The sequence below is a fragment of the Solea senegalensis genome, linkage group LG6 (assembly GCF_019176455.1).
Source record: "Solea senegalensis isolate Sse05_10M linkage group LG6, IFAPA_SoseM_1, whole genome shotgun sequence".
NCBI lineage: Eukaryota > Metazoa > Chordata > Actinopteri > Pleuronectiformes > Soleidae > Solea > Solea senegalensis.
In genome coordinates, this window is record NC_058026.1 from 2,889,937 (window position 1) to 2,915,330 (window position 25,394).

Genomic DNA, 25,394 nt, shown 5'->3' on the forward strand with positions numbered 1-25,394 from the left:
AAACACGCCATTAGTCGCCATTCGCTGTGACAGGAAATGGTCACGCCATAATTTTGTTTTGTCAACCATTTTCTTTTCTTGAAAGTCTTTGCCTAGGACGAGGACGACATTTAAAGACAGAATTCCAGATTTGACATCCAACAAGTCGAGGGTGACTGTAGTTTGTTTGTTTTTCTCCTGTTTCTTCAAGTTTCGGTGAAGAAAGAAAACAACAACGAGACGTGTTAAGAATCCATGTGAAAACACAACAGGCAGAGACACAGAGACGCAGTGCAAAAAGTATAGGGAGGACGGGGTGGAATCTTTGGACTGCATGCCTCCGAGGGCTATACTTTATGCCTCTGTTGACATTCCTCCATCACTGAAGAGACAGCGAGGGCTGAGATCGTCAGATTAATAAACAGAGAGAAGGAGATCAGAGCCAAGCATAGCCTCAGCTGGAGAGAGACAACGAGGAAACGAGGGGGGGAGGAAGGAAGGAAGGAAGGAAGGAAGGACGGAAGGAGGGAGGACAGACTGTGAGGAGGCGGAGGAGACAGAGAGGCAGAGAAAGAGACTGGGAAGTGAGGACAGAAGACAGGAAGCAGCTGGATAAATTAACACGTACATACAGAACAGGCTTCTGGATGCAAGACAGTACGTGTGTGTGTGTGTGTGTGTGTGACAATAATGATGCCACCACATAAACAAACAAACAATATCTAAAGAAAAAGTCAAATTATACAAAATACAATCACAACAACAACAAAAAGTCCTCTAAACGATCAAATGAAGAAGAAAAAAAGAAAGAAAATGAACAAAAAACAGTTCTTTATTTATTGTGTGTTTTTTTTTTAATGAATTCCAAAAACAAACAAACAAACGAACAAACAAACCCAAAAACCGTGAATCGTGAAAAGAGAAGTGAAGCAGAGGTGAAGTGGGGACAGTAAAGTTCCGTCATTCTGTTCAAGTCTTTGGCATAAAAAATGGTTACCTTTATATCCTGAGAATAGGAGAGGGCACGAGGGAGAGAGGGAGGGAGGAAAATTAGGGTAAAAAAAGGTAAAAAACAAAAAGCAGCACTGCCAAATATACTCTCTCTGTGTGATGGACAGATGGAAATGGCAGCGAAAAGAAAGAGAGAGAGAGAGAGAGGAGGACAGAGGAGGGAGACATTTTGAGAGACACGGCAGAGTCGTCTGTCGCTTTATTTTTATTTCATTCTTCATTTAAGAAAACAGCAAAAAGTCATTGAGATGGTTTTTTTTTAAGTTCCATTTTAAAGACTTTCTAATGCCTTCACTGGATGCTGACGACAGGAACATCTTCTAAGTACATATGGCATCAACTATCATTAAAGAGCACGAGGCGCTGCTGCCGAGACGCATCGAGGGAAATAACAGAGCGAGAGAGAGAAAGAGGAACCTATAATTAAGCCTTAATAATGTCGGACATTAACGGTGATATATGCGAGTCATTAAATCACTGTGATGTGTCGTCAGAGATTAAGGAAACACGTTAAATTGAAATGAGTGGCTTCACTGCAGCCACAAAAACACGTTTATATGGTATATAGTATATTTGTATATACATATGTATAGTATTGTATTTTATAATGTTCCATTATTGTATCCATACAGTTTGGAATGCATGGCCTACAAACCTTACAAATCTTATACAAATTCATGTATACAAATAGATTATTAATTATTGACTATAAAATTGGCCAAATCGTGCATAAAATGCATAAAAAAACATGTTATTTTAAAACGAGGCAGCAGATACTCAACGAACCTCAAGGGTAAGAGCTAAAATAATGTGTCAATTAAAGAGTTGTTGATAAACGCAGGTTACAGTTAAGGATTGACCTTTGACCTACACCTGTTTGACATTCGCTGGACGCTGCTTTGCCTCGTAACAAGCGGTGGGAGTAAAAGGAGGAGTTTTGTGTAAGATTCAACAAAAGCACAGGTTAAGTTAAGTCTTGAACTCATTCACGATCACATGACTGCGTGAAAACACTGAAGAGGAACAGCAGAGGGAAAAGTTCACAGGGAAACAAAGACACAAGGATTTTCTACTTTATCTTAATTCTTTAAATTCAAATTCACTTGATTTCCTAAGTGTCTGAAAAGTGAAGAAAAGGAAATTATTAAAAAGAGAGACTTTTTTTCCTTCACTTTTCTTTAAGCTGCTTTTTTCCACATGTATAAAGTTTATATATTAATGTTATATAGTATCAATAAAGAGAAACTGCATAGAAACATCTGTACATAAACTTTAAAATATACTGAATAAAATCTTAACGCGAAAAAAAGTCGTAATGTAATGACAATCAAGTCGCAATATGAAGTCTTAAGTAGGCGTTCACATTTACATCATTCAAAGAAAGACAGAGATTCAAATTTGCTACTTCAGGATCAAATAATAAAAATTTAAAATTATTTGTCAAATAACAATATTAATAAAAGTTAAAGTCTTCAGTTTTGGCGAATGATTGAGAGAATGAACGGGGGAAAAATAAGTTTAATATACTTTATACTGATATAAATGACAAAAAAAGCCAACATTTTAATAACAGATAAATTCAACACTACATAAAAAAGCAAAGGATGAAGGTAGAAGGTAGAAAAGAAATAAAGACGATGATGAAGAGAAGAAGAGGGGAGAAACAGCACAGTACCTTTTACTCTAATGTCCGGATTGTGAGCTTTAAGAAGGGAAAGAAGAAGAAAGAAGAGAATCCAAAGAGAGAGAATTTAGTCCAGAAAAGTCATTCATTCATTCATTCATTCATGAAGAATCACAGAGAAATGATTTCCCAGCAAGAAAAGAAAAGAAACAACAATAAAAGAGGTTTATTTAAGCACAAAAAGTCAGAATACAGAGTTGTTTGAACTCGACCGCTCACTTTTCTGCTGCTTATAAAAAGTAAATGTGATCGTTAGAGAGAGAGAACAAACAAGCTGCTCTCGCTGCTAATGGATTTGTTATGCTCTGCATCCTCTAACAGTCTGTGTGTGTGTGTGTGTGTGTGTGTGTGTGTCCGGGGGCCCCAGGGGCCCGGGGGGCCTTTTTCATTTTCCTTCGCCCGGCGAAGTCTCTGTAAATGAAGCTGACTTTATGAGAAAACTCATCTTCAAGCTATTTTAAAAAGAGCAACTGAGTCTCAAGTAACAAAAGTACTTAAGTACAAATACAAGTACTTTGTAACTGGGTTTAAGTGCTTTTGCTCAAGGACACATATAGACTAGCAGAGCCAGGAATTGAACCCACAACCTTCCACTCACTCACTCACACAGCTCTTCCTGCCGACATGACGCTATGAACAAACAGGGTCACATGACATCCGGTTGTCATGAAAAAGAAGTGAAATCTGGTCATGTGACACAATTTCGTCAAAATATGATCGACTCAAAGAGCACAAAACAGAAGAGAGTCCAAACATACAAACTGCACTCATTCACCACCACAATATCAACACTGACCGTCCTCATACCGATTTTATCTTAGTCTTTCTCTAAATGACAATTTATTTGTTACACGGAGCAAAGAAACCAGAAAATATCCACATTCAAGAAGCTGAAAAAAAGTTGCTTGGATTGAAAAACACTGAAAAACGACCACATTTACATTTGAGCCTTTTTTATAAACCTTATTTACATTTTCTTTCAGTGTGTGGGCGCTAATAAATCATTTAAAGCCAAAAAAAACCCCAAACTGTAGTGAAATATTTGTGTGATCCACTCACCAATGTTGCAGTGCTCCCCTGTCCATCCCTGGTCACACTCACACTTCCCTTCCTTGCACACGCCGTTCTTGCTGCACAGCGGGTGACAGGCCTTCTGGTCACACACGGTCCCCGTCCAGCCGTCCTCACAGCGACACACGCCGCCGTAACACACGCCGTGACTGCCGCAGTCCACTTCACACACCTCTGTGAGACAGAGACAGAGAGAGAGGGGGAAAGTCACGTCTGTCGGCTAATCATTTTACGGCTAATAAAACAGCAGCGGGTAAAAAGTAGAGGTCAACATTATTATTATTAATGTTCATGGCAGTTTGAGCCACTGGATCCAGAAGAACTTTCATAGACGGAGGCAGTGCATAGTCAAGCAGAAAGGGAACTTGACTTGTGACGGAAAGGGTTGCAGGTTCGAGTCCCCGCCAGGTTTGGGCTGGGGTGCTCCGGAGTGAGGTACTCAATCCTCACCGTTTAGTATTAATTGGTTAATTGACCCCAGTGTGCCGATCCCAAGCAGAGATAAACGGGAGGGTTGCGTCAGGAAGGGCAATCATCCGCTGTTTCCGTCACGGTGCGGTGCGGTGCGGTGCGGTTCGGTACAGTTTGGAGCGGTAAATCCCTGTTGGCAGGGTGTGCGCTGTTCTCGATTGGTCGTATGAGCGGGATACGTAGCGTAACCAACAACGTCATTGAGCGCAACTTAATGGACATCCAGACATACTCTGGTACCTCAAGGGAAGGGCACCAGAACGGTACCCGGTGAACCGTTGGGGCCATTTATTTTGGTACAGTTCCTAATGGAAACACAAAAAAACCCCCAAAAATTCATAGATGTTGATATAAATGTTCATTGTGTACAAAAGTACAAAAAAATGACATTGTTCTTGGAACCAGTTTCTACCAGTTCATCAACCAGCCAAGTGGAAAGGGAACTTGGCTTGTAACTGGAGGGTTGCCGGGTTGGGGTACCCCTGAGCAAGGTACCCAACCCCCAGTGCTCCCCGGGCACTGCTCCTAATTCTGGGAAGGTTTCTAGTAGAGGATGGGTTAAATGCAGAGAAGGAGGGAGGAATTTCCCCTGTGTGACTGATAAAGAACTCATTTCTTATGTCCGGTTAATTTAGCCACCACAAGTTCTGGATCTGGAAGTCCCACAGGATCTTGTTCAGCTCTGTTGTTCTTGACCCTGGGACCTCCCTCGAACCAGCCCATACTCAGCGGCGATGTTTACTGTTTTCGAGCCTCTTGGTTACGGTGTTCCATCTCAGCCAAATCTGTCTGTGATTTAGATTTTTCCTCTGCAGACGCCGACTACAGAATCCTTTGAAAACAAAGGCGAAACAACCACAATTGGAGGCGGGCTTAACAAGATTTTTATTATTGCTTCCATTTTAGGCGACTTTAGGCTGGTTCGTTGACACATTTTCCGTCATTATGCACATGTCGTCCAGATCACTGATCTGATTGACTGTAGGTCTAACCAAGGAGGTCTATGTTCATTGGCCCCGCCTCTTGGAAGTGGGAGGTGACGACACCCTTTGGTGTAGCGTTAGCCAGGCTCCATCCAGACGTTATGCACTATAGCTTTAATGCAAAAATGTGTCCCAGTTTTTTTCTGGGATCAAACGCCAATAAAGTAGAATTTTCCATAATTAAGCAAGGGCAGCTTTAATGAAACGCTAAGAATTTTTCTAAACACAGTCATTAATCACTGGTTTATCAGCCGGCGGCAGAGGAAAACAAGTGACCGGATATTTTCTTCACCAAATCCCAAAAAGTGCTGCAGCAGATCGCCGTATTATAAGAAACTTCTTTTTCTCCTTCTCAGTCTGACCTTCTTTCACTTCACTTCACTTTTTTTGTAGTGAACACAGAACTTCAGATAGAACAGTGGGCCACTGTATGTTTGCACAACTCCTTTCATTTGCTCCACATCGCTGCTCCCTGACTCCGTCCTCTCCTCCTCTGCTGCTGCGAGGCGTCGAAACCCACACTGCGAGTCACCGCGAGACCACAGCACCAGTGTTTTTAGCTCGTCCTCTGGCTGCGCTTTAAGAATTGATGTGGAGATGTTACATGTCCACAGTCTTAATGTGTTTCTTTTGTGGCGCCCCCCCGGCTGTGTCACTGACCTCGTGCCTCCTCGCAAGTTGAAAGTGTGAGATCCTTCAGGCAAGGTTCCCCTCGCTGTTTTTAACTCGTGGCGAACTTGTGGAGGTGAACATGCTTTTTGCCACCAGGGAAGCTGAGCTGCAGGTGAGAGCGCTGCCTGTTCACACACACACGTCTAAACCTGGATTAAGCTCTAACAGTGTTTTCCCTCAGAATAGGCTCAGCGGCACAGGTTGAGCACAATCGATTTTCTCCGTGTCTTTAAAGTTTTTTCATTTTGGCAGTTTTTAGGGACTCTCACAATACAACAACGTCCCATAAAAAAACATTATAAATTCTGACTGTAATGGAAATACAATTGCACACAGTGACAGATGATTACGCCACATTAAAGGTTCCATTGCGTGACATTTAGGAGGGTTAACTGGCACTAATTTGAATTTAATACCCATAACTATGTTTGTAAAATATAGAATCTACATTTTATTGTCATTGCACATTCACACTGTACAATGAAATGGACTGTAATCCCTCCAGTGCACTAAAATGACTACATAAAATATATTAACAACTTCACTATCTGCTGCTTTTCATTCTATGGTCCCTTGAAAACAAGTGTCCAGTCATTTTAAAATAAAAAATACTTTTTTTTTTTGTAGCCTTTATATGTATCTTAGACCATATATTGGGTCGAGACCCACAGATGGGTCATGGGAGATTTTTTTGGGTCCCCGAACAAGTAAACCATTTAAAGTTTTAATCAAAAATCTACCGGAAATCATTAATTTACCAATTAAAAAGAATAATACTATGTGTTAGTTGCTATATTACATCCACATAAACCAGATACACAAACCAATGAAGAAGAAGCAGGACAGAGTTGCCATATCTTCTCACCATTAGACGTCACTTGACCTTTAAGATGATAAACATGCCACACACACACCTAACGAGCAGTCGGGCCCAGTCCAGTGCTGATCGCAGGCACAGGTGCTGGTCTCCGCGTTGTGGGTTCCGTGACCCGAACACTGGTCCGGACACATGGCCTTGGCGATTTCACAGCTGGCTCCGCCCCATCCCGGCTGACAGTGACACTCGCCGTGGATACACACGCCGTGAGCCGAACAGCTGGGGTCCACGCAGTCGACTGGAGACACAAGGACAAACGGAGACGACAACATAAACATGGTCAACAATAATGTAGATAAGTGGGTTCAGTAAAAGTCACTGGAAGCTGACATACAGTACATATTTGCATTATTAGGAGCTGAACCACGAATGGCAGGGGCCGAAACGGCATAAAAACTCTGCGTGCAGTCCTAGTTTGTGTCTATATTTGCAGATATTTCCATATACTGTAAATACAGTATCGAGAACAGTGTCATCCTCTCTCTCTGTTGGTAAAAGTGTGAGTGCACTGTATGTGTGTTCTTAATAATACAGTAGTATTGATTGTTCAGGTTTAATTACAGCACTGTGGTCTGTCTCAGCCTGTGGCAGAGACAATGTCCCTGTGTTTTGAAATTCGATGCTTTGGTTAACAACAAAATAATGCAATTAGCGTTGAAAGCTAACAAAAACAATTTTATATTTTCAAGACAAGAACACGACTATGATGTTCGAGTTTACTTTACAGAGGCCAAAAATATATGAATGAAAAATATGAATTTGACAAGGATAGTTTTTCAATAAAATATGCTTGTTGGGTGCTCTTTTAAAAATAAATAGGTTTACTGTAAGTAAAGTTTTTTTAAATTATGTCTACGTAAACATATATGAATGTGTTCTATTTGCCAATTCTCTTCTTTTTGTAAGGATTTAAGTTGATTTAAAGTATGCTACTGTGTACTGTAAAAATAAAATTTTAGAAATCAATTAGCTGGCAAATCCCAATTTTATCAGGTTTATTCAAACTTATGTAAGGAATTTGTCTGTACATTACTTATTATAATTTTAGTTTCAATTAACCTTTATACAAATGTGTATTCAAAGTGCATGTCTTTATACATATACATATACATATACAAAAAAGCTTTGTCGCTTCAGGGAATTCATGTTTTTGAAGTGTGAAGTGTGAACTGTGAAAAGAAAATGAAAAAATGAGTTGGTAAAACCCAATTTTAATTTTATTTATTAAGTTTATTCAATCTTCAGAAAGGAATGTGTCTGTATATTACTTTAATATCATTTTAGTTTGAATTCATTGATTGTTGGTTACCAAGTGAATTTTCTGTATATATATATATATATATATATACATATATATATATATATATATATATATATATATATATATATATATAAGAGTGAACTGTAAAAAGAAAATGGTTGGAATTCCTAAAAAAAATTAATTAGTTGGTAACACCCACTTTTATTAAGTTTTTACATTTTTTAAAATGTATTTATTTTTAAATTATGTCATTTTATTCCACTGTACATGTGTCTACTGTATGTAAAGTGTACAGTGTGTCAGTGTGTATACATGCATACATGTACATATAAGCATGTGTATGTATTGTACGTATAACTGTTGGACTCTTGTCGATGCAGGCTGCATTTGTGCGACTAAACAAGACGTATTACTAATACTGTGAAAAAAACCGACGTGCTGAGTCATGTGCACTGAAGCAAAGCGAGAACAATCGCCGTCCTCTTTTACTGCAGATGCACAAAAAGAAAAAGAAAAAAAAAACAGATGACAGCAGTGAACTGACACTGTCCAGGAAAAGAACCCATTTACATAATTAAATCAGTTACTTTAATTATCCAATCCTACACGATATGACATTTATTAGGTGCCTTGTCAGGCCTCGGAAGACGTCAAGTTTGCGAGTGAAACTCGATTATGAATTATTATCCAATTATAACAAATTGCGTGGATGTTTCTGTTTCAGAAAGTAAATGTCATGGGCAGCCATGAATCAATTATTTATGTTCACATTTAATTATGTACCGACGTGTTAAGCAAACGACATTGTCTCCGTGGTGGAAAAAAAACCGATGCAAATGAGATTAAAATAGACGAGAGGACAAGAGTTTTTACGACTGTCAGTAGAAACTGGTCATTTGTCAGAAAGTAAAAGAAACAAATACAGTGACGCATGGACTACTGTCTTGATCTAGATGTGCTATGAACTGAGCCATGTCCCGTCCATTAATGTTAATAAAAATAGCTAAATGAGGTTAATATGCTGTTGTTTTAAACTCATTATAATCATGAAAGTTGTGTTACTTAAGAGCAAAGACTTAAAGACTTGTATTGATTTGGCAAAATTTTTAAATATTGTTTACCTCAGTGTCTATTGAGCTAATAAAATTTCTCTATGGGGATATGTATATATATATATATATATATATGTAAAAGAAAAAAAAAAATATATATATATGTATATGTATGTATATATATATATATATATATATATATATATATATATCTAGCCAGTTCAGACGCCTACAGCTAACTGCAGAAAATCTACCATTCTACAGACCCAGACTTTGAGAATCAGTGCTCTACAGATTAAGAGACGCACATCCCTGAAAATGTAGGTTTTTTTGTTTTGCCTTTTGAGTAAATTGTTCTTACCTTCCTCACAGTTGTCGCCCTTATAACCAGTATTGCAGATGCAGGCGCCGATGATGCAGATTCCGTGGCCTCCGCAGTGGATGTCGATGCACTGGTTTGTGGGAACGTCGCACTCGGTGCCTTTCCAGCCGCTGTAGCACTGGCAGCGTCCGCGGGAATACTGGCCATTCCCGCTGCACAGCACCGGACAGGCCGCTGGACCAGACGAGACAAGCGGGGAAGACGGATCAAGTTAATGGTCTTGACACGGCACACTTTCCTTTAAGCACCACCCAGTCCACACTTCAGTGTCCACACTGGGCAAAAACAAATTAGTCATAGTTTTGTCAAACGTGAGGGACATGATTAATTTAGCACATGAAGGACAAATGATTCAATTACACCCAGGTTGTCGTCATTTATCATGACAATATAAAACTTTCAATTGTCCCGTGGCCCTTTTTTTCCACAGCGAGACGTCCTCAAGGCTCCCAGAGTGGATTTATGGTCTCTCAGGATTATTTCTTCACCTTTCTATAGAGTTTTTCCATTATTTCAGTGTTGGCGGTCTAATGTGACTGATCTATTCCAACTGCTCTCACATTAAAACAAAAACCATAAATCATTGCTACGTTTTGTTTGTAATACATGTGATTGGTCAGAGAGATAGAATTCTTTTACAACATTCAATTACATATATAGATAATTTTAAATAGATGTCTCTGTTTTTGATATTCATAGATTCATTTTGCACCATAAATATGTTTTTTATTGTGACGTAAACATCATTCCATATCAAAACGAACACTTTTATTTTTTTAAATTATGTGAAATATCATCATGAATATCTTAATTGTAATATCATGATATTTTTGTTCCGTAGACCCGCCCCCTCTTGACCAGACTAGACGTTCATTGGTCCCCAGGGTCATTTGAGTTTGACACCCCTGTTTTTTTTAAGTCTGTTTAAATGAATGGAAGTCAATGCAGAGTCCTGGGGAGAAGAGCTGCACAAACCTGTGTGTGCGTGTCACGTATGAAACATTTGTTTTGGACACAGATGCGGCTGCTGGAGTGATTATCTGGTGGCAGCGAATACTGTGTACACAGATCATTTAAGCGCCGCCGTCTGACTTGGCTGTTTATTCTGCAACGATCGCGCAGAGATATATGTTGTGATGCAGTTTGAAAACGAGGTTAACAGCAGTTTTATTTTTAGGCAGCTTCTCCGGGAGAAGACGCTCACAGTATGTATGCTATTCGCTGCTGAACTAAAAATGCCACACTTGTGCGACAAACGGGGATTTTCCGGGCTAAAAAATGAGGAAGAGGTGGAATTGAACCGTCGGAACGGGGGTGGGGTTGTGGTGGAGGTAGATGTCTTACTATAGATGTATAAATATCTAAAGTATCCTGGCTTGTGCCTTTTTGTGTGGAGTTTGTATGTTCTCCCCAGTTCGTTTGTGGGTTTTCTCCTGGTTATCTGGTTTTCACCCACAGTCCAAAACCACGCAGAGGTTAAGTGGACGCGCCAACGTGAGTGTGAGAGTGAACGGTCAACTGGGATTGGCTCCAGTGGCCCCGTGGCTCCTCAGAGATTAACAAATTAAAAAATTGTTCTACAAGTCAATAGGTTTTAACCCGGGGACGACAGGCTAAAAAAAAAGCTACAAAAATCCTGAACACATGTGCAGATGTGTGTAAATTCAGAGGAAAGTCGTGATCACATGAATTCCAGATGAAGACACTTGTAGTCGTAAAATATGATCTGCGTTTCTTTGAAATTTCTTTGAACGGGAGTGGAAGTATGTCAGAATCAGAAGTGCTTTATTGATCCCCGGAGGGAAATTCTTTAGTTACAAAGTGTAATATACATGAGAGTTGCTATTCATCTCAGCGTAGGGGCTGTCCACATGTAAAGGAGTCTATGTGAAACTGCCTTTTATCGTATCTGCATTTTTCTGTGGAAGAAAGAAGTTCCTGAATTGATGCCGTGTTTAACTAAAACATCTTCAAAACTACAACGTTTCCCTGTGGACAAGGCCTAAAGCTTTCTTTTTCCTGCACAGTTACGCATGTTAACCACAAGAGGGTACACTACATTGTTTCACATTTTTAAAAAGTATAAACAAAAATGTTACCACAATTTTACAACATTTGACTTAAGTTGAGTAAAAAAGTAGCTTGTTTAAAATGTACTGAGAGTAAAAGTTACTCAGTTACTATAACTTTCAACTTTCTCACTCACTCGGGGACCTTGATTAGTGCCAATTCACCTGTCCTCAACGTTCATCTGTCCTCATCGTTCACCTGTCCTCAACGTTCATCTGTCCTCATCGTTCACCTGTCCCCGTCATTCACCTGTCCTCGCTCACTTGTCCTCATCGTTCACCAGTCCTCATCATTCACCTATCCTCATCACCTGTCCCCATCGTCACCTGTCCTCATCATTCACCTGTCCCCATTATTCATCTGTCCTCATCGTCACCTGTCCTCATCATTCACCTGTCCCCATCATTCACCTGTCCTCATCATTCACCTATCCTCATCGTCACCTGTCCTCATCATTCACCTGTCCCCATCATTCACCTGTCCTCGACATTCACCTGTCCTCGACATTCCCCTGTCCCCATCATTCCCCTGTCCCCATCATTCACCTGTCCTCATCACCTGTCCCCATCATTCACCTGTCCTCCACATTCCCCTGTCCCCATCATTCACCTGTCCTCATCGTCACCTGTCCCCATCATTCACCTGTCCTCCACATTCCCCTGTCCCCATCATTCACCTGTCCTCGTCCACTTGTCAATTACAGCAACGTGAGTAAATGTAATTCATTACTTTCCTTCCACTTCTAGAAATGAGGCAGAGTTTAAGGGAAAAATGGCTGACCCGTAGAGTAAGTTAAGGAGAGGACGCCTCGTCTTAACACCCTCCTGGTTTAAGTGGAGTTCACCGTAGGAGACGGAACTGTTCCACTGGGAGAGGCCACTTATCACTGTCGCAGTTTGGATTGCGGTTCAGCGTCTACAAGGCGCTAATTTTGTCCTTTAATTACTCAGACAGTGTCCAGCTTGTGTTGTGTGCTTTCACTGTGATGGATTACGGCGTGTCGTGACTGCGTTGCCACAGAATATATGGGAACGCCGCGAGATAAACCGGTTCTGACGAATCCACGGAACTGTGGAATTGGGTGAAAATTGCAGGTCGGAGAGAAGAAGAAAAAGAAGACGTGGTTTTCAGATTTAGTGGCCAGTTGGACCGGGTCTGTTTTCTTTTTCAGTTTAATAACAACAAAAGTTGGATTTTTGGGGAAAGATAGCCCCTTAAAGAAATAGGAACAGTTTGTTTGACCTAGTATTGAACCAGTCATTTATGCAAAAAACACAGGCAGCACCTCAGAGAAAGTGTTTTTAAGGCAAAATGTCAGTGATGTCCTTTGATAAATGAGGAGAAGAGTAAAAGAACCCAACACTCACTGCTGGGTTAACAATTACTGCCTCACCACAGGTGTGTGTGTGTGTGTGTTATTTTACGTGTTACCACTCTGGTTTATTCTCTGGCATAAACAATGACCCTGATAAGGCCGGCGACTAACCTGTGTGATGTTTATGGTTAGGGATAACCTTTGTTTTGGCGCTCCAAATTAAATGAAGTAAACATATGTCCTTAAAAGGATAGCTGTGCAAACCTGTGTGTGTGTGTGTGGTTACCTCGAGAGCAGTCAGGCCCAAGAAATCCTGGGAAACAGTGACATATTCCTGAGAGACAATCTCCGTTGCCATGACAATTCTGAGGACACTCCATAATTGACTCTGATTTAAAGAGAGAGAGAGAGACAGACACAGTAAACCCCACGTTGACCATAGACAAAAATTAACATGGCATTTATTCAACTTTATCCAAAGATTTAAACAAAATATGAAATGGACTTTTATCAGCAGTCACTGGCACAAACGACAGGGTCACCACATAAGACAGATCAGAAAAAGACAATCTTTTTATTGTCCTAATATTTGCTTCTAAGTGGAGGAAGGTTGTCATTTTGTCATCTGTGACTTTTTTACTTCTTTGCTCTTGTCTCATTTTTGCAGCTTCTGCGATCGTCCTTCTCGTCCTGACACGTTTCACCTGTGTCCAGTTAGGCCTCACTCTCTGTTTTTAGCCCCAAAGTCAAGGTAGGATGACTTAAATGACTGAATTTTAAAAAATGTTAAGTCATCAGACTCCGAAAGGACAAAGGACGGCACCGTCCACGTGCTGGACGGTTCAAACTCAGTCCTTCACACAAAAGAGAAAGGAAAATAAAATACATTACTCCTGTTTGGAAAGGTTCATGTTGAGTTTAACCATTTGTTTTTCTTCTACCTTTTTGTCTTAATGAATCTTAAGAATCATATTCTTAGAACATGCTCAGAAATCCTATAAAATTGGGGGACATTTTTGATAACTTACATTTTTGTTGTGCAAAACCAATGGCATGCTTTTCACGTTCGAAGTACATGATAACATTTGTGTCCTATACCAGCGTTTTATATATATATATACTGTATATATATATATAGATCGTGCAAACATCGGCAGGAATACCATCGACATTCAGCCACAAAACTCACAACATTAGCTGCAAGCAACATCCCACGTCACTGCGTAGCAACTGCAAAGCCCATGGCAACCGTCCCCAGCAGCATTGCGGTTCCCATTAGATTCCAAGAACTAATGACGTTAGCATACGGCAACCATATTTTGACCACCGCTTGCTGAAGTGTATCCATATCACCGGCTTAAACAACCACTTCAATTTTTTTCGATTTTTCTACTTCAAAATCACTGGGTTTGAATCATGAAGCTAATATTTGGCAGATTATACCTCAACTATTCCTTTTTACTTGTTTGAATAACTTTAAATATGTAAATACAACCTATAAAATGCCCATTTGCACTTGCGTTAAAGTGACTGCAACCTCTTACCTTGTGCGGTAGATTTTTATTTTGCCTCAAAATCACTTGGTTTGATTCATGAGGCTAATATTTGGCAGATTATACCTCACCCAGTCCTTTTTACTTTTCCATATTGTTAAATTGCCAGTACAACCCATAAAATGGTAATTTGCACTTGAAATAAAGTGATTGCTTGAGATGTACAGTTTTTATTTGGCCTCAACATCACTTGATTTCATTCTGCACCAATCCCCTCGGCCATTACCATTACGCTGAAATAAAATCCTGGAGGCTAGAACCTTGGACACTAAGTTTAATATTTAGCATAAATTTGGAAAAATAAATAGTTTTCCAGTATATGGAGCTGTAAATACAAAAACTACATTTATTGTCATTGACCAAGAATTTAGAAAAGTAAATTTTTTTAAGTTGGGTATAATTGTCCTTGTTTCGCCGGATGGAAGTTCCTCAATAACCCAACGACACACACTTTTAGACATTTACAGTAAAACACCAGTAATTCCAATAATGTACAGCAGAGTACAGGCTACGACACGTAAAACAGCTCTGTCTCACCAATGATGATGGTATTGTAGGAGACTTGTTCCGTGTTGCGGCCGTCGTTGTAAAAGGCCAGATGCCAGATTCCAGTGTCGAGATACTGGATGAAGCCGGCCTCGTGAACGTTCACGGAGCGAGTGTGTCGCGTTACGGATTCTTCCTCGTGTTCACCTGTGGGGGGGCGTGCGTTTCCTGCCTCCACGTCACTGAGCGCCCGCTTGTCTTTGGAAATGAGGCGACTGCCGTCCAGCAGCTCCACAAAGTCATACTGGACGACAAAGAACAGCAGCTAATCAAATCAAAAGGTCCATAAAAGGCTGAAATAAACAAAATAACTTACTACCATAATCTAAAAAAAGGTGACTGTGATGCGACTAACCTGTGTGTGTGACGGCGGGAGACCTTTACGACCGTACACCCCGACCAGAGCGTCTCTCTGGACAGAAATGTTGAATTTTAAAAACTGTGGTTGGTCAATGTAGAGCTGCGACCTCCAAAACACTCCTGAAACAAACAAAACACATACATGTATACATATAAAAGCACTCAATACAAGCACAAGTCATTATTTTATGATTTTATTCATTTATTTGATAGAAAATTAATAAATTCAACTGTGTTATAACGCTGGTCTTTTTTCTTAATGCCAGTTTTCTTGTTTTATTCTTTCTGGACGTTTGTTTTTATGTTTTTTTTTCTTCAATTTTACATTTAAAAAAGAAGCTAAATAGACCATTTGTGCATATAACGTTATCATCTAGACAACACATTTCAAGTAAAAGTAAAATGTGTATATGAATATATATATATATATATATATATATACATATATATATATACATATTCAAATGTTCCTGTTGTCTTAGCGACAAAAGGACGACTGTTTATATCGTTACAATATTTAATTCTTTCATTCTTTGGTATTGTTGTGGAGTATGTTTTTGTACGTTACATTCTAGTCTTTTATTATTTATCCGGTAACACTTTACAAAAAAAGTTAAGTAACCATTAAGTAACCCTTATCTAATCATTAATTAATGTTAACTCATCATTAACTAATAAAAGTTAAACATTAAACACTAACTAATCATTACTTCATGATTACTTGATCAGTTACCTTTTTTGGGAACCTTATTTTAAGTGTTTACCTTTTATTCTCATTTCTACATAAATGTATATATATTATATATACTGTTTATTGTATACTTTCTTTAGTTTGTTACATCACAACATTTTTTTACCGACACTGGTTTTAGGTAGGTGTACCTAATAAAGTGGTACATGAGCGGTACTCACCTGGTGGAACGTCTTGTATGGCTCTTCTCCCCACGTCCACCTCTCCTATGTCTATGGTGTTGTTCTCGAGCAGAAACATTTTACCTGCAGAGAGAAAAGCAGACGGACGGCGTCAGATGTCTCCAGTTCACAGAGAACATCGGCCGTTTATTCGTCTTGGGGATAACGCTACTTTCACACGTGCAAGAAGAAAAGTGGCTACATGCGTCCCACAGCGAGATTCACGACCGCATCACATCACACGGGACGAATGTTAATAACATGTCTGAACTTTTACATTCAACGTTTACATTCTGGAACCAAACATTTATATTGTAACTAAGGTGAAACCTAAGCCTCACTCTGAAAAATGTTCTCACTTTGGAACCAAACTGCCGTTCACGAACATGTGGAGATACGCTTTCATGGAAACCATATGTTCTAACTGACAGGCTATAAGTCATTATTTTTGTCTCAAGAAGACTGGGCCGAGGGCCAGAATGTAAACACAGAGCAGTGTGGCCTCCAGGACTCCAGGACTCAGTATTTTTAATCATTAGAAACTAAAATTATTTTTTCCATAAAGTTCAAATCATTTTATTTCACACAGTTGTCTCAGTGTTGTATGTATATATATATATATGTATATATATATAGTACAAACATATATTTACAGTTAAGAGGGACATCACTTTTTGTGTCCGATACGGTATCAAAAACTGGACTATATGCCGATATTAGTCCGATACAGTCATTTTAGACCATTTCAAAGACATCATTCTCCAACTGAGTAACAAATATTTATAATATCTCCCCAAAAAGAAAAAGAAAACATGACTCAGCTAAAAGGCTAAAAAGCATAGTGAAGCTTTTATCGGTCCAATATCCGATCCAGTTATTTTGACCAATATCGGACCGATTGGTTACTCTATTTTTTCTTTTATTTAGGAATGCTGAGTCAACATGTCCAAATATATAATGTTCCTGTTTTCTTAGTTATTAGCTGGGAATGCTGAATCAGCATTAATAACTGAGTTTAAAAAAAAAACAACCATAAGTTTTGCTCACGCTAACAGCGTAGCAACATGTCTACGGATAAAAACTGAACAGTGCTATGAGTACAACTGATTTATAGTGAAAAAAAAAGATGACAGAAATGTTATTAACGGTAAAAGTAGTGTTTTTTTGACTTGAAAATCAAAACTTTGGATGCCTTCCAGCTTAAGGACCGCCCCTTTAACTCAGAATTTCCAGCTAAAACTGGAACGCGCCGCCATTGTTTACCTGTTTTCTTTGTTAGTTGGGAATGCCGAGTCAGCATTTGCAATTTATTTCAGCATATTCTTGGTAGCTCCAACTGACTGAGTTGGCACGTTCCAGCTGAACAGCCACCCCCCTTAACACTGGAACGAACCACTATTGTTTACATGCTTTCTTCATTTGTTGGGGAATGCTGACTCAGCATATACAGTTGAGTAAATTTTTACAGGTTATGTTTAACATTCAATGTTCTTTCATATATATATACATATATATATATATATACATATACATATGTTCTTCTATATGTATATATATATATATATGTATATATATATATATATATATATATATATATATGTTCTTCTCTCAGTGTTAGTCTTTCTATGTCTGTGAGTCACTGTAAATGGAAAAACAACCATGCTAACCACGATAAAGAATTCTAAATATGGAGGGCAGCATTTATTTCACCTCTCAGGGTACAGCCTGAGTAAAACCTTCAATGATGACACTTCTCATGTTCTACGCTGCGTTTCCTGTTGAAACAAAAGAACAACACGACGACTCACCGTTGTCTGTTGACACCATGAAGGTGTTCGGGGTCGTATCCCTGCCCACTGCTCCGTTTTCAAACGGCCCGTATCCCTCGCTCTCCTGAAGCTGCCAATTCAGACCAAACAGGTGCATCGCTGCAGGAAGGAAGAAAGGGGAAAAAAAAAAGAGAAGGTGAGATAAATAATAAATAGAAGAATAAAGAATATAGGAGGACAATGAAGAGAAAGGGTGATACAAACAGAGATAGGCTAGGTTTCCCATTTTTATGGACTTACAATCACATGACCATCTCTTCATATTTTATTCATTGGACCCTTTGATCTTGACACTTTATTGTTTTTATCATTTTACACCTTTACTCCAGCGGATTCATTCCAATTTGTGTCTTTACAAATAAAGCTGTTCTTACAAAAATGATGAATAATTAACGCCTGAACAAAATGACTTCATTCAAACTCAAATTGAGCAAGTTCTATGAACCCATCTTGCTTAAATCATCAGACTTGGGTCATTTTTACATTTTCCTTTAACAGTCAAGTCAGGAGATAAATGGAGGAGTATTAAGGAAATGATGTATCTACTTTCCAGTGATCCTGCCTACTGTAGCCTTATTAATGACGAGGAATTGGTGACCATTCATCGGGTCGACACACCGCGATCCGACAAAATGTTGACGTTACAATCATTTCTGTGTGATAATTATCCAACTTGGTAACTCTCTCAATTCTTCTAACGCTGTCCTCTCCTATTTCCATGATTACAGACGATTTTATTGTATATTATAGACAAATTTAAATAAACATATAGCACATTACATCATAAATCCAATACATCATTATTACTTTTAAAAGGTTTCTGTACACCCAGGCCCCTATAGAATTTTAAAAAGGAAAGAAAATTAGAGGTAAATAAAAAAAACAGAAACAAAAAAAGCTCTCACTGACATTATGGCTGCCAGTGGTAACATAAGAAAGGCTTCCTTCATAAAATCTATGCCAGCTTTAGTCTATAATATCTTAACAATTATGTCTGTGACTTGATCTTACTGTAACACACACTTTTACAACAGGAAACGTACGTTTATAAACCACTAACTTTCAAAAACCGAAGTCCATAGAGAAAATGAGCGCTTTTAGCTTGCGGAGACACAGGAGCTGCTGGTCTACTGCTGCCTCTTGTGGTCACTTTGTGTCACTGAGGTCAATCCGAACAAAGGATTTCAAACACAGCTCCCGCGTGCTGTGGTGCTAAATCGCTGATTTTCTCTATGGAGATGGGTGTGGGAGAATGAGGAGCAGCTTACAAAGCAGCACTAACTCCAGTTTCCGTTTGGTAAAGGCTGTTTTAATAAGAGGCAAACACACTGTTCAGATACCGTCGCATATCAGGTGAACCTTTTGTTAAGTGGCGGCGGGAAAAAAGGGTTTTCTGATGACAGCTGGGGGTCAATGCCTCAAACAACCACGCCTAAGAAAAATAAAAACACTTGAACTATCACTTTAATAGCAAACACAGCGCAGTGGGGGTGGTACAAAGCAACAAACAAACCCCTTATTATTTTACATGAGGGGGGGGGGCTCATGTCCCACAACAACGTGTGACACATCAAAAAAAATGTGCACGACCAAAACAAAAAGTAATAATAAGTCGGGACTGGATTCCTCAGATATTCTGGAGAAAGTTGGACCAATTAGTGAGAACCTCTCTCACACACACACACACACACACACACTCTGCTTTGCCTCATTAAATTAGAGCCATGCTGTGCTAGCCCATTACCCACCGACCCTCCTGGTGAGGACAAGAGCAAAGGGTCACGGGAGAGTGCCAGCTAATCGACAAGGGCCTGTGTGTGTGTGTGTACGTGTGTGTTCATGTGTGCGTGTGTGTGTGTGTGTGTGTGTGAGAGAGATATATAAGAGGATTAACAGCCATGGAAACAGTCACGCAAGACCGGTTCTCCCTAACAGAGGCTTTTTGGAGAATTTGTGAAATAACACAACACTTCGAATACATTGACTTATTTAGACTTAAAAAGGGTCTAAACGATTATGTGTGTCGTCAATAACGCAGCGTTTGACTGGAAACTTTGAAACCATATCAACTGAGTCAATAATTGTGTTTACCTGACATTAGAACAAAAAAGTCAGTCCGACTTGAAAACCAGACTTTTAAACGATCTCAGTCCCACTGACTCTGCACTAAATTGAATTTCCAGATCATCAGTTAATCTTAAAATCAGAACATTTGAGTGGAAATTGGATGCGTTACACATCATAAAATAACACATTTATTCAGAAATATTAGTCGACGGTGGTTTTGTGTATAAGCATTAGCTCCATTTACGACATTCCATGTCATCATCGTTCTTTGGAGTCTGAAATGTTTCCGTGTGACATTTTCCAGTTCAGAGTAATTATTATTATTATTATTATTGTTCCTTTCTTTTTTTGTGTGAAAAAAATCAGAAAACATTTCACTGACATTAAACCAAATATAGTTTCCAGCTAAGAAACATGGCCAATTCACGAAGAACAATTCATCAAAAGACACACACACACACACACACAGATAAAAATATGAAAAAAACCCACACAAAGTATGATTGACACATCCATGTATCCAAGAAAAACACACATAAGAACAGGCAAAGGATCGTATGTTGTCTGGTATGTCATTATATCATCTTGTCAAGGCCAAAAGTACAGTATGGTTTGTGTGTGTGTGTGTCATTTTTAGCCCGTGAGGACAACATTGTTGGTTTTACACCTTATTTGTGAGGACATGTGACGTTGTGAGGACATTTTAGCAGGTCCTCACAACTTATTTACGGGGGGTTTAAGAGTTCGATTTAGACAGTGTTTCGAATCACAGCGGGACATTGCAAGTCATTTTACAGCGTACTGCGAAAACGTGCGTGTGTGTCTCTCTCTCTCTCACATACACACACACATAATTCACACACAACTCTTCTGTCATTTCCTTACTGTCTTACAACCAAGACAAATGAGCAGGCACCTGTGTGTCCATCAGCACACAAAAAACAACGCTGTCTAACTCGTGAAGATGTTCATACGTAGGTGGTTTGAGTGCAGCACCACCACACATTCGTTGCAGCAGCAGCAGGAATTGCATTAGGTTTCTCAGTGAAGACATTGACAAATGTTCAAAAACACATATTGATATATTTCTACTTATATTAAGTTATTTATTTCAGGAACCTAAAAACACAGAAAATCAAAAGTCTGTAACCTGACAATGTTTCAGATTGAATTAGGTTTAGATTAGGCTGAGATTTGAGATAGTTACTGTATGTTTGGGGTTTTAGGGGAAAAAGAGAGAGTGAGAGAAGGTGAAACACATCTTGCAACATTTGACTAAAGTTGTAAAAGTTGGTTTAATTCTCCTCATGCACACATTTTGGCACAGGTTTAAAACCCCGGTACTTAAGATTTCTCGTGGCCCAAATGCAGTACCGACACAGCCCAGCAGGAGACTGTAGCACACACTTCGCTGCACTGGGGTAAAACAATATGTCCACAAATGTCCTCATATCTGTAAAGTATAAGTGTTTTATTTCAAGAGTAAAAGTCAAAGAAAACTCTTGACAGATGCTTGAAATGAAACACACATGATTCGCACACATTCACACACGAGCCTGAGGCAGGAGATCGTCTAAGTCCAAGGTCCATCTGAGCTCCAATCTTAATTGCTTCTGTTCATAGTGGGAATCCATGACCTTTATTAAAAAAAGAAAACAGTTTTTCCTTTCCTTTGACTTCTTTCTGTCTTTCCTTCCTCTCTCTTTTTACTTCTCTCTGGGCTTTTTTTTTTTTTTTTTCTTAACAAAAAACATATTTTTCACAGACTCCCTAACAAGGAGCAAACCGCTCCCTGACACACTTTAAAGTGATGTGGGAGCACTAAAGATTATTTTTCTATTTTAAATGATGACAGCAGTAAATCCAAGGCCTCCGTTCATGAGCTAATGCTAATTTGTTTTCTCGTTGGACTGAAGCCGGTGGTTTTAAAAACTGTGATGTTTCAAAGGTTAATGACATCAAAATGAGGGTTTGACTGATTGACTGCAAATTTAAGGCTGTCATAAAAGTATGATTGAAACACCAACACCGAATCAAATAATGATTAAAAATACATGAAGATAAAATGAACACAAGTGAGTAACGTGCCAAAAAAAAATGCTAGCTATCTTCTCCTCCACCATAAAGGGGAGAACACAGAAATATCAATCACTCACTCAATCAATCAATCAATCAATAAACTCAACAATCAGCAATGAACAAACACTGAAAATTGAGTTTTAAGCAGGTGCAGCGAGAAATAAAGGCGATGATATTCCAACTTTCTTATCTCCCTTTGAAAATAAATGAATAAATACAAAAATTTGTCCAGGGCTTCTGTATGTAATAATTATATTCAATAAGATTTGTTTCTGTAAATATGATTAATAATTAAATATGTGACTACTTTAACAGAGACCAGTGTTTCCACTGTAGATTCCTGCAATAATTTACCATAAAATCTGTCTGACATATTAGCCTAAACTTCACCTGCAGCACATCCTGGAAAACAGCTGTGGAAGACAGAGTGAGAGTGAATGAGTGAGTGAGTGAGAAAGAGAGAGAAAAGGGAGGAAAAGGACCTGGAGGAAGGAAAAACTCTGGCAACAGCTCAGTATCTGATCGGCACAAACCGGAGTAAAAACCAACACATGCAGAAACACGAGTTTAACAACTTTAAATGACGGAGAACGCAGCGAAAGAAGGAAGCAGGACAACAATCATGATGATGCTGATGTTGATGACGGGTCAACAATGGACAAATCAGGGGACGCTCAAATAGTCTTACCTATGCAGTAACAGAGCAGGACAGAGAGCAGCACAGACAGTCCAACAGCACTGAGGGCTGTACACCTGAAAACAAAACCACACTCTTAATTGATATCGTCACACACAGTTACACGAGGATTGACTGAGTTAATGCTATTTAAACGTAACCTGATACGGAGCTCATAAAGCATCAATACACAGTGTGTAATGTTTTATCTTCTCATTTTCAGTCCACTTAAGATGTGTTAGAATATTTGCCTTCTATTTCCAGTTGTTCATGACAAGAGGGTGAAAAACTGGCCGTGATGCAAGTGTCGTCTTTGTTTTTTCAACATAGTCTCCCATGCAGTCTACACACTTCTTCCATCAGTGTTGCAGCGCTTGGATGCTCTCCGTTCAGGAGCTCTCATCCTGATCGTCAAATACACAACACTTATAGTGGGTGAAGACACCAGGTTCAAGAAAACCAGCTGGATCTGCTTTAAAATATGTCAAGATCTCCTACGACGTGACCAGCCTGGTGTACTTTTGATCAGGGGTCGAAAGCTGTGGTGCCCACCGAGCTGAAGCCTTCGACATGCCAAGTTCATTGTGCGGAATGTTCTCAGGAGTAGAGCTAGACATATTACTTGAGAGAAACTAGAGGTATTTTGTAAATATGGCCAAAATTTGGCACCGTGGTGTTACCAGACACCTGCAGAAAAAGTCCCCAATTACGGTTTCGAGTTTAAGGGGATAACTCCAGCTAAATCAACTGGGTGATAGTCGGCAGGTGAATTAAAGAGGGGTCCTGCCACAGCCACCACCCAAGAAAACACCACATGGTGATGGATGACATGTTAGTCATACAGCCAATGAGAACATTCCGCATAACAAACTTGGCGTATCAAAGTTTTCCGCTCGGTGGGCGCCACAGTTTTTGACGCAGGATCAAAAGCACACCAGGCTGGTTATGTCGCAGGAGAACTTGGCACGGTTTGAAGCAGATCCAGCTGTTAAAGGTTTCCAAACCCAGGATGAGTGTTGGGTCCACCAAAGTCAGTCCGTTCAGTGGAGAAATCTGCAGTTGTGGACTTTCTGACTATCAGGATGAGAGCTTCTACACTGAGGGCATCCAAGCGCTGCAACTCCAATGGTAGAAGTATGTAGACCGCAAGTATGTTGAAAAATAAACCACATTTGGTCATATTTGACCAATGCATCATGGTCATTTCATGACTTGAAGGTAAATGATGTAACAATTATTATTTTTTCCCGGTAAGTCATAAAACCTCAGTTTTGGAAAGTTCCCCTGACAACCAGCGCTCAACAACATTCTGACTTTAGACTGCAGTGCCTGTAAATGCTAATGGTCTCCGTTTTACATATTTTACATACAGCACCGTTCAGCGGCGCATACACATGACTATAGCTTCCCTTTCCCGCCTGTTCCCTCTCACCTCCATGAGCAGTACTTTGGGGTCTTCTTGAACTTGAAGGCGGAGCGGGACAGCGTATTCCTGGGCAACGGCCTGGTGGGTGGGGAATACACCGAGCCTGTCGCCATGGTGTAGCCAGGAGTCGCTGTGGAGAAGAGGGGGGTGGTGCCTGTACCTGTCTTAAAAAGGAAGTGCCTGGAGGGAGACATAGAGAGAGAGCGAGAGAGAGAGTGGGCAAGGGAGAGAAATACTTGTTATTCATCAGTATGGGTCATTAAAATTTACTGCTGTGAACAGTGTTGTTTAATTGTCATTTTATGTTGCCCCCTGGTGGCAGCATCAGGTGACTGAGCGTATATTGATTACTGTCCCAGCTGAAAGTACTATCAAGTTCAGTCATGTATTCATATTTACCAATGCTAAGCTATAAGACTTGATAATAATCCATATTAAATGTTGATGTAAAAAATTATATTGTTTCATATTCCGTGTAGCTTTAATGGTATAGTTGAAAAACTTAATTCACAATATATATATATATGTATATATATATATATATATATATACATATATATACGTATATATATGGGCAAGGGCAAATTTGTGTGTCATATAATGCTTCTGGGTAGTTTAAGTCGCATTTCTGTATTTTCAGTGTGTAAACCAGCCATTTTGAAGATATACAAATGTAATAATTGAATCAGAACTTCAAGCATGTGTTAAAATTCTGACATGAAACTTTTCGTACTTGTAGCGCTTTCTTTCCTCAAGAAATGTCCAATGTGGAAAACGAAACCGTAAGAGAACATAGAGTACATGTATGCCAGCGGTAATTACAAAGGTCATGGTGTCTAATTAATGACAAAATCCTGGCTAACAAGCATCTGTAATTACAATTAGGCTGCGCTCTAACAAGGCAGTGTGATTAACAATTAGAGTCTATTATAACGAGGGAACTTCAATTAATACCTGCCTCCAGGCAAAATGTAAAAAAGAGAGAGAGAGAGAGAGAAGATGGAATGACGTGGCAGTAGGAGATAAGAAGGGCACAAAGAATGAAGGTAGCAAAACAAGTGTAACAGTACACTTTACTGTGTTTTGCAAGTGTTTTAGACCGTAAAAGTAAAGACAAT

General features: G+C 39.4%; 1 protein-coding gene across 3 annotated transcripts in view; it reads right to left on the bottom strand.

Annotated features, from left to right (window-relative positions):
- The window catches only part of LOC122771318 (teneurin-3-like), a 72,829-nt gene that overhangs the window by 13,506 nt on the left and 33,929 nt on the right, over positions 1–25,394 (bottom strand). Inside the window, exons 3-14 of one of the 3 annotated variants that reach the window (XM_044028819.1) lie at positions 24,283–24,456; positions 22,863–22,927; positions 18,008–18,127; positions 16,200–16,283; positions 15,283–15,407; positions 14,919–15,171; positions 13,115–13,216; positions 9,423–9,617; positions 6,786–6,986; positions 3,734–3,919; positions 2,666–2,692; positions 977–985 (exon numbers count right to left, since the gene is read on the bottom strand). In XM_044028819.1, coding sequence (XP_043884754.1) covers positions 977–985; positions 2,666–2,692; positions 3,734–3,919; positions 6,786–6,986; positions 9,423–9,617; positions 13,115–13,216; positions 14,919–15,171; positions 15,283–15,407; positions 16,200–16,283; positions 18,008–18,127; positions 22,863–22,927; positions 24,283–24,456 — 1,541 coding nt within the window. The remainder of the gene's footprint in view (positions 1–976; positions 986–2,665; positions 2,693–3,733; positions 3,920–6,785; positions 6,987–9,422; positions 9,618–13,114; positions 13,217–14,918; positions 15,172–15,282; positions 15,408–16,199; positions 16,284–18,007; positions 18,128–22,862; positions 22,928–24,282; positions 24,457–25,394) is intronic. The other 2 variants (XM_044028820.1, XM_044028821.1) reach the window with 2 other exon arrangements.